This window comes from Ochotona princeps, chromosome 16, assembly GCF_030435755.1.
Source record: "Ochotona princeps isolate mOchPri1 chromosome 16, mOchPri1.hap1, whole genome shotgun sequence".
Classification (NCBI taxonomy): domain Eukaryota; kingdom Metazoa; phylum Chordata; class Mammalia; order Lagomorpha; family Ochotonidae; genus Ochotona; species Ochotona princeps.
In genome coordinates, this window is record NC_080847.1 from 56,736,761 (window position 1) to 56,750,210 (window position 13,450).

Genomic DNA, 13,450 nt, shown 5'->3' on the forward strand with positions numbered 1-13,450 from the left:
TCTAGTCCCGTCCTCCTGGGCAGAGCAACCCAATCAGCGCTTTCCAGTTTTGCCAGGTTTCTCTCTTCCGGCCAATCGTTCACGCGCTTTCAAAGTGTTTCGCGGGGCTGGCCCGACCGCCCATTCTAAGGACGCGATTGGTCTGCGGCGGGGGGCGGAAACGCATTTGACCAATGGAAAGTCGCGCAGGGTGTGAATGGCAGGAGGCAGAGGTTCAAGCTGGGGACAGCAGGTAGCTCGGGTCCCACAGTGCTGACCGGAGAGGACGTGAGGAAGGGCCGGCGGCGCTGTCCAGCGTCGGGGCAGGGCCTGGGGCCTGAAGCCTGGCGCTGTTCGGATTCTGAGCTTGGAAATGGGGGCGGGGAGAGAGAGGAAAAGCCCCAATCCCCCCATCTTGGAACGATATCCGACACCAGGATCTGCCTTTTTCTAACGCCTGGCCCCTGTGCCCACCTTTGGGCCTCCTTCTGGAACCTTCTCGCGGACACTTCTTGGCCAGAGAGGCCTGTCCCTGTCCCCGGCCGTGCACAGCCCCTCCAGCAGCTCACAGTTGAATGCCTTCCCAGCTCTGGCTACCATCTGAAACCCTTTATTGTCGTGTACCCCTTTATTGTGAGTCGCTCTCCCGGCTGCAAACACGCCTTCCCCACAGCGACAGTTGTGAGCTCCGCAGGGCTGGTCCCTGTACGGTGCTCAGCCCGTCTGAGGGAGTGGACACTGGGCAGCAGAGCCAGGGTAAGATGGGGGAAATGGGAGACAGGACGCTGGCCTGGGGGCAGCAGCAGCAGCAGCAGCAGCTGCGGGGTGTGCTACCAGCAGGGCTCCTCCTGGGCCTGGGCTGGGATGTAACCGGCTATCACGGGGAGCAGGCCCCCCAGCCCTCAGGAGATTCCCGGGTCCAGGGAACTTCCCAGCTGTCCTCCCAGTCCCAGCCAGAAGCCCCGAAATCAGCCCCAACCCCCGGGGCCTGCAGGGTAGGGGTCAGGGCGCTGGGGCAGTGCATCAGGTCTGGCTGGCCCAGGGTGCCCTGGGTAGGAGCTGCTGCCAGCAGCCTCGGGGCAGGGGCATTGGTGGACACCCGGGGATCCTCCGGGGTGAGAGTGATGTCCTCGAAGAGATCCAGCGTGGAGCTGTCCAACGCAGCAAGGCTCAGGCTGGGGCCGGTGTGGGGCCCCTCCGAGGGCGCCAAGGCGCGGGCCACCCCCAGGAAAGGGGATGGTGGCGGCGGAGGCCTAAGGGGCTGCGGTCTCCGCGGAGGCACCTCCTGTGACAGGATGGACAGGGCCAGGCGCTGGGTGGCCGCTTCAATCTGGGCGAACTGCCTACGGAGACACGGGAGCTGGCTGGGTGACCGTGGGGGCACCCCACTTTGTCCCCTCCCACCTCCGCCTCTGGTCAGGAGTCTCAGTGGCCCAGGTGTGCTCTGTGTCTGTTCTGGGCAGCCGCTGGGGTTGCACCCTGAACAGGCTGGACTGAGGGGCATTTCTGAGGCCACAGGTTGATGATGGTCATGGATGAGGTGCTATGGGTCGGCGGTGGACCCGCAACGTCCACAGCCAACGGGGGCCATTTGTCCAGTGGCTGCGGAGTCTGCCCACCTCTGGGCATCTCTGCTGGCCCTGACTGCCCCAGGGATGACCGGTTCCTTAAGGGCGGCACCTATGGGGCTCTCCAGCCATGGTCCCCAACCCTGTATCTCCAGCTTCAGGCGCTCCTGCCCCAGCCAGCAGCATTAAAGAGGCAACCGGGGTCCTGCATGTGGGTCCTCGTCCCCTCTGGTGTCCCCAGGAGAAAGGGACACAGATGCGTACACAGGAGCATGTGGGGAGATGGACACCTTGGCCCCCGCCCAGCACAGGGCCCACACAGTGAACAGGGAGGGAAGTCAGGTGGTGGCTTAGGTGCTCCTGGGACAGGTGCCCTGGTCTGCGTACTGGGGACACGCAGTGCCCTTGGGAAGCTGGTGGAGCTCTGGTAGAGGAATGCGTGTGTGCAGCTGTGTGTCTCAAGGTGTGCGTGTGTGTGCACGTTAATCTGCCAGGAAAGATGCCCCAGTTGTCCCGCGGGAGAGGGGACAGTTAGGACAGCACCGCCTTCCCAGGCTGGCCGGGTGGAGGGCACAGAGGGGTTTAACCTCAAGACCAGCCAGTGCTGACGGTGTACCCTGCCGGAGCCCAGGTACAGTGCCTGGCACACACAGGGCGGTCCAGGAGAACACAACAGCACAGTGTGCTTTTCATTATACGCATTTCCCACACTCTGAAGACCCTTCTTATTAAGGGCCCTGCAGTAGTTAGGTTCCTTCGTCACTGTCACCCTCACCACAATCCTGTCTCCACTGTCATCACCACCCCCCCACCACCAGTGTCATCCCCTCAGCACAGTCACTGTGCCAACACACCAAACCTGACCATCGCCAGCCTGTGGCGGCACCATGCCAGCCTGTCAGGAGCATCGGGTGACATGTTATGTCTGACGGCCTCAGCAGGTGGCCTGGCCCGTGATGGGGAGTGAGGACGGGGCTGGGCAGGAGGCAGGCTGGCCTAGGAGGGCACTGGAAGGTCCCGGAGGCCAGTGGAGGATGAGAGGGTGGTGGATGCTGGCCATGGTGGCAGGGTGCTGGGCAGCCACAGGGGGTGCTGGTGCAAGCCAGGCATTGGTGGGGGCTGCAACCGCCTACCCCATCCACGCACTGTCCGAGGCTCCCTCCAGGCCCCAGGGAAGAGCAGTACTTGGGGCTGGTCTGAGTTTCACTTCAGGGGCTTCAGGGAGGAACCTGTGGGACCCTCATCACCCACACAACCCGATGGCCCTGACCGCCAAGCCCAGCTCTCTCACTCAGCATGCGGCTCCTCCCAGCCCTGCCCGTGGGGCCCTTGGAGGCCTGCCTGCAGTGGGGTCCCAGCACTGGCTTCACACCACACACGCTCTGCTTATGGATCAGGGTTCTGTCTCATCTGACCAGGGTTACAGTGGGCATTCAGGAAATGCTTAGAGCTCCCCGAGGGCTCACGCACCCCACCCGGGGGCTCACGCACCCCACCCGGGGGCTCCCCCAGACCGAGCCCCAGCTCCCCTCTCCCTTCACCTGCAGATCTGGTTGTGCAGGAAGCGCCTGTGGTTGGGTCTCCTCTTGGGGGGCCGGAGGCGCCGGGGTTGCAAGGCCCGCAGCATGTGGGCAGCGGCGCCCCTCACGAAGGCACACAGCTCATGGGGGCTGGGCTCGGAGACCCCAGGGGCTGTGGGGCTGCCAGGGTGCATGGCTTGGTGAGCCCACAGTGCTGCTGGCACGGAGGGCAGCCCTCGGCCCAAGCCCGCCCTTCTGTCTCCCCCACAGCAGCAGGTGAGGGGCTGATATAGGCAGTCATGGGGCTGGGAGAGGAGGGGGCTTTCTGCCCCAGGTTGCCCCCCTCCCCGTGCCCAATTAGCACATAGCTGGAGCTGGGATCCACAGTACCTGGGGCTGGTGGGAGGGTGTGCCTGGAGATAGCCAATTAAGGGGACAATGGCCTCGGCTGGCGGGCGAGTGGCAGGCGAGGCCCGCAGAGCCGTGTCAACCGCCTCGATTAGCCCTGAGGGCCTTTAATTGGAGTCCTGGGGAGGGGCTCCCCGGATGGAGCGATGTCCACCTGCGCCTATAATTTCCCCTGGCTCCAGACCTGGCATCTCCCCGGGGCAAACTGAGTCTCTGGGTGGAGGGGTGCTGTCATGTCCCCAGGGTCTGTCGTCTGAGGAGAGGGGCTGTGTCCAGGGTCGGGGGCTGGTGGCAGCAATGTCAGGGACTGTGAGCCATCTCCCAGGGTCTCCAGGCCTGTGATGACTGTGGGACCGTCACCCTGGCTCCCCTCCTGGACTGCACCCATCCACTCTTAATGTCCCTCTGGGCTCCACCCACTGGCAGGTCTCTCAGACCCTGTGTGTGTCCTGGACAAACCCCAGACCTCCAAGGCCAAGAGGGGGCGGCTGGCTTAGGCTGCCTTGGCACGGGGCCAGAGGACTGGGCCCCACAGCGCCGTCAAGGGGCTGGCGCCCTGTGTTGTTGGAGCAGCAGCCACCCCCAGCAAAAGCCCAGAGCCACACTTGGGGGGGTCCTGCAGCTGGTGGGCGTCGACCTCTGCCTGCCCCACCAGAGGGCATTGAGACCCTCCCACAGCCAGGCTGGCAGGCCCTGTGCTGCCCTGTTCCCCAGGCTCCTGCCGCCTCACCCTGCTGTTGTGCACTGAGTGAGCGCCTGCTGTATTCGGCGGCAGAATGCAGTGGTGGCCAAATCAGCTCAGCCTCTGACGGGGCAGGGACCCTAGGGTGGGGCAGGAGCAATGGGGCATCAGGGAGGCCCAAGGGAAGGGCCAGTGCCAAACTCCCAGCCTTCTTCCTGTTTTAAAAAATATATATTTTTAAGTATTTTTTTTTCTTGAAAAGGCAGAGTTAGAAAGCAGAGATATTTTTTAATCTACTGGTACACTCCCCAAATGGCCACAATGGCCAGAGCTGGTCCAGTTAGAAGCCAGGAGCTGCTTCTGGGTCTTCCCCGTGGTTGCAGGGATTCAACCACTTGGGCCATCTTCCTCTGCTTTCTCAGGCACCTAGGCAGGGAGTTGGATGGGACACAAACAACTCCCTGCGGAATGTTCTGCTATGCCACAGCACCAGCCCCCACCTCCTTGCAGGCATTTCTGCAGTGGAGTGTGGACACCCCTACACACACCTGTGTGTTCCTCTGGCCCCTGGATCCTGCGAGAAGCCTCCGTGTCCCTGTCCTCCCACTGCAGGGCTGCACACAGGGGCCTACACACACTACACAGACACACACAGGGGCCTACACACACACACACACTACACACACACACACAGGAACCTACACACTCACACACACTCACGCACACGTGCACTGTCATGGGAGCTCTGTCCACCTCCCTGGACTGGGCTGGACGTCGTGCTAGCCCGAGGCGTCACCCCAAGGGCCCTGGCACCCGCTTGTCCCCCACTGCCTTGGGGCAAGCTGGGCAGCAGGGCCGCCTGACAGGAGTGAAGGGCCTGTCCTACAGGCAGGGACCTGTAAAAACCACTGTAAGAACCGCTCACGGGCCAAGGCCCCGGGGTTGGAGGCAGGAAGTCTGGCTGGCAAGGGCAGACCTCCCTCTTGCCGCCCGGAAAGCGGGGTTCCGAGGTCAACGTTTATTTTGCTTGCAGCAAAATAAATAAATTATTGCAACCCTCGTGTGCCAGAGTCTTCCAGGAGCGCGCGGAGCCGATGAGGGGAAGGCCGAGGGAAGGGGCCGTGCGGTGGGCAGGGCCAGGGCCGCGTCAAAGAGTCAAAGGGTCAAAGGGTCCCGAGCAAGGCCAGGCGCCTGGGGGACACACTCAGCCCGGGCAGGGCGCGCCGGGAAACTACAACTCCCAGGCTGCCCCGCGGCGGCGACGCCCGCGGCCAGCCCAGGGCGCGGCCCCCGCGTGCGTGCGTGCGTCCTGACGCACGACGGCGACGCCGGGGTTTGTGTGCGCGAGAGGCCGCCGGTAAAGGTTGGGTGCCGCGCGCCGGGGGCTGCCGGGAGGGAGCGCCCCCGCCCCTCCCCGGCCCCCCGTCCCGCTCCGCCGCACCGGGGCCCCGCCTTCCCGCCAGCCCCCGCGGGGAGGCCCGGGCCGCCCCGTCCTCGCTCCCGGCCGGGGCCGCAGGTGAGACCGGAGCGCGGGGTGGGGGAGGCGCGGGGCGGAGACGCCGGGGGGCCGGGAGCGTGAGACCGGAAGGGGCGCCTTAAAGGGGAGGGCGCCATTTCAGCCCGCCGGGCCGGCTCCGCCCTCTTAAAGGGCAGGACGCGCTGCCCTCTGCGAGGGAACCCCGCTGTTCCCGGGCGGGGAGGTTCCGGGATGGGCAGGGCGGACGCCCGAGCCCTGGGCGCTGCGGAGGGCTCGCCGGCTGAACCCCACCGAGGTGGCCCGTCCGCAAGGGAACGTCAGCCCGCCGACGGGGCGTGGACCGGCTTGGGGGGGTGCCTGGGCATCCCCGGTGGGCGGCCGTGCGCACCCAAAGTGTGGACACCCGGCCCCGCTCGCTCCTAGCGTGCATGCGGCCATGACGAGGAGGGCGTGGCAGCGGGTGCCACCGGGTGCCCCCAGAAGGCAGGGTGGCAGCCTGCAGAGTCAGAAGGGGGAGCCGCGAGAGGCTTTATTAATTAAAATTGTAAAAAGGTTCATTTATCATGTACTTGAAAGACAAGGGGCTCTTTCATCCACTGGTTCTCCCCATCACAGTCACCATGGCCAGGTGTGTGCCATGGAACCCCGAGCTCCAGGCAGGGCTCCCCTACAGGTGCAGGGTCCCCAGGCTAGGGGCCGGCCTGCACTGCTTGCCCAGGCCACAGGCAGGGAGGTGGATGGAAGTGGAGCAGCCGGGACATGAACCGGTGCCCACATGGGACGTCAGGGCTGGGGGCGAGGGGAGGTGCGACCCTGCTGCTGAGGGTCCCTGGAGCTGCACCGTCAGGGACTGCCGGGTTGGAAGGGAGAGGCCGCAGCAGGGGTGGGAGCCGGCAGGCGCAGGCTGTCGGGGACCGGATCCCGGCTGTGATCTGGCTGGTCCAGGGGATCCTGCGGACAGATTGTGGACAGAGGGTGACGAGGCCGCGGCCTGTGGAAGGACACAGCTGCCCGTAGTGGGGACTGGGGCTGTGGACGGAGTCTGGCTGGAGTCCAGGTGGCAGGTCCCTGCGCACCGACTGGCAGGGGCCTCAGGAGTCAAAAGGGGTCCCCAGTGGCAGATGGGAGACTTGAGTTGAGAGGATGGCCTGGGGCACAGCTGGGGCAGCCGCTGGGGGCAGGCTGGCTGTGGGTGGAAGCAGTCGTCCTTGCTGGGGGGGATAGAGGCCCACGCACAGGCTTCCTGTTCCTTAACTATGGGAAGAAGGACTGGTGGGAGCCGCAGTGGGGTCAAGCGCGGGTGTACGCAAGGCTTGGTGGTGTGGGCAATGGACCAGGCAGCTGACAGTTCTGAGCCCAAAACTGCCACCACCAGACAAGATCCTGCTCAGCTGTGAGGATGTCCTGTGCCCCGGGGGCCTGTCCTGTGGCCCGTGGGTCTGTCTTGTGCCCCGGGGGCCTGTCTTGTGCCCCGGGGGCCTGTGCTGTGCCCCGTGGGTCTGTCCTGTGGCCCGCGGGCCTGTCCTGTGCCCCGGGGGCCTGTGCTGTGCCCCGTGGGTCTGTCCTGTGGCCCGTGGGTCTGTCCTGTGGCCCGGGGGTCTGTCCTGTGCCCCGGGGGCCTGTGCTGTGCCCCGTGGGTCTGTCCTGTGGCCCGCGGGCCTGTGCTGTGCCCCGTGGGTCTGTCCTGTGCCCCGGGGGCCTGTCTTGTGCCCCGTGGGCTTGTCCTGTGGCCCGTGGGTCTGTCCTGTGGCCCGGGGGTCTGTCCTGTGCCCCCGGGGCCTGTGCTGTGCCCCGTGGTGAGAAGAGACCCTGGCCTCTGCCCCTGCAGCTGACTGACACGCCTGGGTTCTGCGGGCGTTGGGAACGATGAGAGCAGCTGGGAGTCCCCTGTGTGGTTGAGTTGCTTTCCTTTTCTCAGGAACTGGCATGATCCAGCCAGGGGGAGGGGCTGCGGAGTGTTATGGGGGGAAGAGAAACCCCGAGTACCACAGGGTGGGCGTGCGCAGAGGGGATGCCTGCGGGCCTGTGCAAGCTGGGGGAGCGGGCTGCTGGCCCGGTGTGCGCAGCGGAGCTCCCGGCTCCAGGCACGCAGGGAGGGTGGTCAGCTTCACGCGGAGGGAGACGGGAGTGCAGACACTGTGCTGGCGGCAGCAGTGGTCGTGGTACACATTATTTAGGGTGAGCTAGGAGGCAGGGTGGTGGCGGCCACGGCCCTGGGGCTGGAGTCGGAGGAACGCAGGCGGGAAGGAAGCTGGGTCGCAGAGGTCCCTGGGGGGGTCTCCCCAAGGAGGGAGTGCAGCCCCGAGGGCTCCAGGGAGGAGGCCAGTGCTTCTGCTCAACTAGCCACCTCCCCCCAGCCAGCAGTCCCTTCCCCGGCACACCTGGCCACTGGAAGCTTGAAATCCGAGGGCGGAGGTCCACCCCCAAAGCCGCCAGTGAGGTTCTGGGCTGAGCAGATTGGATAGGCGGGCCCGTGCCCCAGCGTCCCCCTGACTCCGAATCCCTCCGCCAGGTGTGATGGTCGGCTCCCACGCGGACATGGCGCCTGCTTCTACCACGGAGGGCGCCGGCGAGAAGCCGGGCCCCGCGGCCCCCGCCCCCGCGGCTCAGTATGAGTGCGGGGAGTGCGGCAAGTCGTTCCGGTGGTCCTCCCGCCTCCTGCACCACCAGCGCACGCACACGGGCGAGCGGCCCTACAAGTGCCCAGACTGCCCCAAGGCCTTCAAGGGCTCCTCGGCGCTGCTCTACCACCAGCGCGGCCACACGGGTGAGCGGCCGTACGCCTGCCCGGACTGCCCCAAGGCCTTCAAGCGCTCCTCCCTGCTGCAGATCCACCGCAGCGTGCACACCGGGCTGCGCGCCTTCACCTGCGCCCAGTGCGGCCTGGCCTTCAAGTGGTCCTCGCACTACCAGTACCACCTGCGGCAGCACACGGGCGAGCGGCCCTACGCGTGCCCCGACTGCCCCAAGGCCTTCAAAAACTCGTCCAGCCTGCGGCGCCACCGCCACGTGCACACTGGGGAGCGGCCCTACGCCTGCGGCGTGTGCGGCAAGAGCTTCACGCAGAGCACCAACCTGCGGCAGCACCAGCGCGTGCACACGGGCGAGCGGCCCTTCCGCTGCCCGCTCTGCCCCAAGACCTTCACGCACTCCTCCAACCTGCTGCTGCACCAGCGCACGCACGGCCCTGCGCCCGCTGTGCCGGCCCCCGCGCCGCCCCCGCCGCCGCCCCCGCCGCCCTGTGAGCCCTGCAGCGGCAGCAAGGTCTTGGTTGCAGATGCGTATCTGCCGCAGCCCCTGCAGCCCCACAGCCCGCCCGTGCCCGCGCCCCCGCCGCCGCCCCCGCCAGTGGTGCCCGAGCTGTTCCTGGCCGCGGCCGAGACCACGGTGGAGCTGCTGTACCGCTGCGACGGCTGCGAGCAGGCCTTCTGCAGTGAGGAGCTGCTCCTGGGGCACCAGCCGTGCCCGGGGCCCGAGGTGGCGCCGCCACCGCAGGACGCCCCTCCCGAGCCGCCCAAGGCCGACCCGCCCGCGGCCCTGACCCCGGTGCCCTCTCTGCCGCAGCCCCCCGCTGCCGCCGTCTCTGGCTTCGCCTGTCTGCCGTGCGGGAAGTCCTTCCGGACAGTGGCTGGCCTCTCTCGCCACCAGCACAGCCATGGGACCGCCGCCGGGCAGGCGTTCCGCTGCGGCAGCTGCGATGGCGCCTTCCCCCAGCTTGCCAGCCTCCTGGCGCACCAGCAGTGCCACGTGGAAGAGGCGGCGGCGGGGCGCCCGCCCCCGCAGGCCGAGGCGGCTGAGGTCACTTGTCCCCAGGAGCCGCTGGTCCCCACCACCCCTGCCCCGCCACAGCCCCCGCCTGCCCCGGCCTCCGCCGAACGACCCTACAAGTGTGCCGAGTGCGGCAAGGCCTTCAAGGGCTCCTCGGGGCTGCGGTACCACCTGCGGGACCACACGGGCGAGCGGCCCTACCAGTGTGGCGAGTGCGGCAAGGCCTTCAAGCGCTCCTCCCTGCTGGCCATCCACCAGCGCGTGCACACCGGGCTGCGCGCCTTCACCTGCGCCCAGTGCGGCCTCACCTTCAAGTGGTCCTCGCACTACCAGTACCACCTGCGGCTGCACTCGGGCGAGCGGCCCTACGCGTGCGGGGAGTGCGGCAAGGCCTTCCGCAACACGTCGTGCCTGCGGCGCCACCGCCACGTGCACACGGGGGAGCGGCCCCACGCCTGCGGCGTGTGCGGCAAAAGCTTCGCGCAGACCTCCAACCTGCGGCAGCACCAGCGCGTGCACACGGGCGAGCGGCCCTTCCGCTGCCCGCTCTGCCCCAAGACCTTCACGCACTCCTCCAACCTGCTGCTGCACCAGCGCACGCACTCGGCCGAGCGCCCCTTCGCCTGCCCCGTGTGCGGCCGCGGCTTCGTCATGGCCGCCTACCTGCAGCGGCACATGAGGACGCACGCCCCTGCCAATGCGGCCGCCTGCCCCTCAGCCCCCGCCGCCCACCCGCCTGCCCCGCTGGCCGCCCGGGATGTCCATGTGCTCCCACACCTCCAGGCCACGCTGTCCCTGGAGGTGGCCGGCGGCACGGCCCAGGCCCAGCCCCCAGGCCCAGCGGCCCCCAACTCCCAGACTTTCCTCTTGGTGCAGACGGCCCAGGGCTTACAGCTGATCCCCAGTAGCGTCCAGCAGCCCGCGCCCCCCACGCCGCCTGCGCCCCCCAAACTGCTCCTGCTGCCCCCCAGTGCTGGCGGTGGGGGCAGCCGTACGAAGCCGTGTCCCCGGGCAGCGGGGAAAGCCAGTCAGGGGCCCGGTGTGGTGTGGCTGCCGGGCCCTGGTGGACTCGGGGGACAGGGCGGAGGCGGTGCAGGGACCAGCACGACTGGGCAGAGTCTCATTGTCCTGCAGAACGTGGGGGCCGGGGAAGCGGGGCAGGAAGTGAGCAGGGTGCAACTGCAGCCGGTTCAGGAGGCGCCCGCCGTCCAGCTCCAGCCTGTGGCAGGACAGCTCTCGGGTCCCGGCGGGGAGGCTGTGACTGCTGAGGCCCCCAGCCTGCTGGTGGTTGAGAGTGGCGCCGCGGAGGAGGCAGGGGCTGGGGAGGCCAGCCCGGGGGTGGTCCAGGATGTCCTCCTGGAGACGCTGCAGACGGAGGAGGGCCTGCAAAGTGTGCTGGTGCTGAGTGGGGCCGACGGGGAGCAGACCCGGCTCTGTGTGCAGGAGCTGGAGACCCTGCCCGCCCCCTGCCCGCCTGGCCAGAAACTCCTCATCATTCGCAGCGCCCCCGCCACCGAGCTGCTGGACAGCGGCGGGGCGGCCACGCTGCAGCTCTTAGCCCCGCCGCCCCCGCCCGGCCCGGGGCCGGCCCCTGCCGCGCTCCCCTCCTCCCAGATGGTGCAGGTGGTGCCCACGGGCGCCCCGCAGGGCCTGCCCTCCATCCACATCGTGCACACGCTGCCCTCGGTGCAGCTGGTGCACACGTTCTGACGCCCCGCGGGTGCCTCTGGGCCGCCTCCCAAACCCCGCTCGCTGGCTGGCTGGGCTAGGGGCGTAAGGGCGTGGGCAATAAAGACCTAGGATCTCTGCTCTCTCCTCTTCCTTGGGGTGCTAAGGGGGTGCCGGGTGGGACCAGACGAGGGGCTTGCAGTGCTAGCGCAGCCTCGGGGTCAGGAGCCTGGTCACTGGCGGGCCAGGAGGCCCAGCTGGAGAGAGCCGCGTCCCGCAGGGCGGTGCCAGTGCGGGCGAGGGTTCCCCGGCGGCGGCGGGTGCAGCGCCAGCGAGCCCGGCTGCCACCCCTCCCGCCAGTGCCCGGGCGCCAATGGGCGTGCGCCCGCAGTCGTCACCGCCCTCCCGCGCCCGGTTGCCGGGCGACGCGGGCACGTCGCGCGGGGGCGCACTCGGCCGTGCTGGTCTCCATCGCTGCTTCTCCGCTGGGGGTCGGGGAGGTCACGCGACGGGGTCACGGCTCCAGCCTCCGTCCCCCCTGCCCGCTCCTCCCGGGGAAGCTTGGCCACGGCCCGCTCCTCCCCTCACCCCTGCGCGAGTCTGACGCCACTTCCGCCCGCGACCCCTGCCCGACCCCGCTGCCCCGCGCCTGATCGCAGCGAGTCGCAGCAGGTGCTGGCGGCTCCTTCCGTGCCGCTGTGGGGGCGGGAGACGACCACCGGGGAGCTGGGGACAGGCCCCCCTCCTGGGGCTGCCCAGACGCATGCGGAACCGAGTAGTTGCCCGGGGGAGGGTCCTCAGCGCCCTGGGACACGCTGCGATGGCTCCGCACCCCGGGGTGGGACAGGGAGGACGGGCGGCCTCCCCTCTCTCCTCGCTCTGACCTCCATGTGATTTTGCCAGGTGCACGAAAGCAGCTCCCTCGTGGGGTGGTGGGCGCCTGGAGGGCTGCCATGGCGCCCAGCCACCTGTCAGTACGAGAGATGAGGGAGGATGAGAAGCCCCTGGTCCTGGAGATGCTGAAGGTGAGCCCTGGGGGCCCGTGCTGGGGACACCGAGGCCTCTGACACTCCCCAAGAGGTGTCCTGGCTGGGACTTCTCGCACCAACGGTTGGAGCTGGGTTCCCATGCCCTTAGCCCTAGGTTGGCCTAGGCTCCCCGGGGCAGGGCCAGGCTTCAGCCTGCACCCCCAGCTCTGGCAGCCTGAGCCAGTTCCCATCACGACCTGCTCCAGCCTCCTGCAGGGCTGTCACTGCCCCAGCCCTTCCCCTCCCGCTCCTGAATCACCCAACAGCCAGGGTGCCCCCCGGCCGGCCCAGTGCTGTGCTGGCTGAGGAACCCCTCCCTGCAGGCCGGCGTGAAGGACACGGAGAACCGCGTGGCCCTGCACGCTCTGACACGGCCGCCGGCCCTGCTGCTCCTGGCGGCTGCCAGCAGTGGCCTGCGCTTCCTTCTGGCCTCCTTCGCGCTGGCCCTGCTGCTGCCCGTGTCCCTGGCTGTGGCAGCCCTGAAGCTGGGCTTGCGGGCCCGCTGGGGCTCGCTGCCTCCCCCAGGCGGCCTGGGGGGACCATGGGTGGCCGTGCGGGGCTCAGGGGATGTGTGCGGGGTCCTAGCCCTGGCCCCCAGTGACACCGGCGCTGGCCGCGGGGCCCGGGTCACCCGCCTGTCTGTGTCTCGCTGGCACCGGCGCCAGGGCGTGGGCAGGAGGCTGCTGGCCTTTGCTGAGTCCCGGGCTCGGGCCTGGGCGGGGGGCTCTGGTGAGACGCGGGCCAGGCTGGTGGTCCCTGTGGCTGTGGCTGCCTGGGGCCTGGCAGGAATGCTGGAGGGCTGTGGCTACCAGGCGGGGGGCGGCTGGGGCTGCATGGGGTACATGCTGCTGAGGGACTTCAGCAAGGACCTGTGAGCCCTGGCCCCCGGAGCATTCGTCGCCTTTGTCACCACAGCCTTCTGGGGGCAGCATCTAATGAGCACCCACTGTATGCTGGTCTCACCCACACCCTCCACAAGTGCCCAGCACACCAGGGGCCAGGAAGAGGGAGTCCCCAGGGCAGGAGCCCTCAGCTGCCCATCCATCTGTCCGTCCACCGCTGCTGCTGAGTGAAGTCAGTGGGGAAAGAACCCCCTTCCCTGCTGTCCCCTGTGCCCCGTCCCCTGTGCCCTGTCCCCTGTGCCTGACCCCTGTCCCCTGTGCCTGACCCAGCCCAGCCCAGCCGACCTCATCTGTCTGCAGCGAGAGCTTTCCCCGGCTCAGCCCGGAAGAGACATGGCGGGAGGGGGGTGCTGAGCGGGTGCAGCTGGCCGGCGGGGTTAGGATCGACGTGGAACATCCCCAGAGGGACGAGGCCCCCGAGGAGGGGAGCCCATTGGAGCCTGTCCTGGG

General features: G+C 68.2%; 3 protein-coding genes across 3 annotated transcripts; 2 read left to right on the forward strand and 1 right to left on the reverse strand.

Annotated features, from left to right (window-relative positions):
- Window positions 1-822: 822 nt before the first annotated feature.
- On the reverse strand, window positions 823-3,695 carry C16H19orf85 (chromosome 16 C19orf85 homolog). The gene is made up of 2 exons (XM_036492574.2): window positions 3,089-3,695; window positions 823-1,322 (listed from the first exon to the last, which is right to left on the reverse strand). The coding sequence occupies exons 1-2, from the start codon at window positions 3,259-3,261 to the stop codon at window positions 857-859; spliced, it is 639 nt and encodes a 212-aa protein (XP_036348467.2). The 5' UTR covers window positions 3,262-3,695; the 3' UTR covers window positions 823-856.
- A 1,790-nt stretch (window positions 3,696-5,485) lies between these two features.
- ZNF628 (zinc finger protein 628) lies at window positions 5,486-11,210 on the forward strand. Its single transcript, XM_058674756.1, has 2 exons — window positions 5,486-5,673; window positions 8,147-11,210. Exon 2 carries the CDS (start codon window positions 8,152-8,154, stop codon window positions 11,110-11,112), a length of 2,961 nt encoding a protein of 986 aa, XP_058530739.1. The 5' UTR covers window positions 5,486-5,673; window positions 8,147-8,151; the 3' UTR covers window positions 11,113-11,210.
- A 430-nt stretch (window positions 11,211-11,640) lies between these two features.
- Window positions 11,641-13,209, forward strand: NAT14 (N-acetyltransferase 14 (putative)). Its single transcript, XM_004596923.2, has 3 exons — window positions 11,641-11,742; window positions 11,974-12,095; window positions 12,422-13,209. The coding sequence occupies exons 2-3, from the start codon at window positions 12,024-12,026 to the stop codon at window positions 12,971-12,973; spliced, it is 624 nt and encodes a 207-aa protein (XP_004596980.1). The 5' UTR covers window positions 11,641-11,742; window positions 11,974-12,023; the 3' UTR covers window positions 12,974-13,209.
- Window positions 13,210-13,450: the final 241 nt, after the last annotated feature.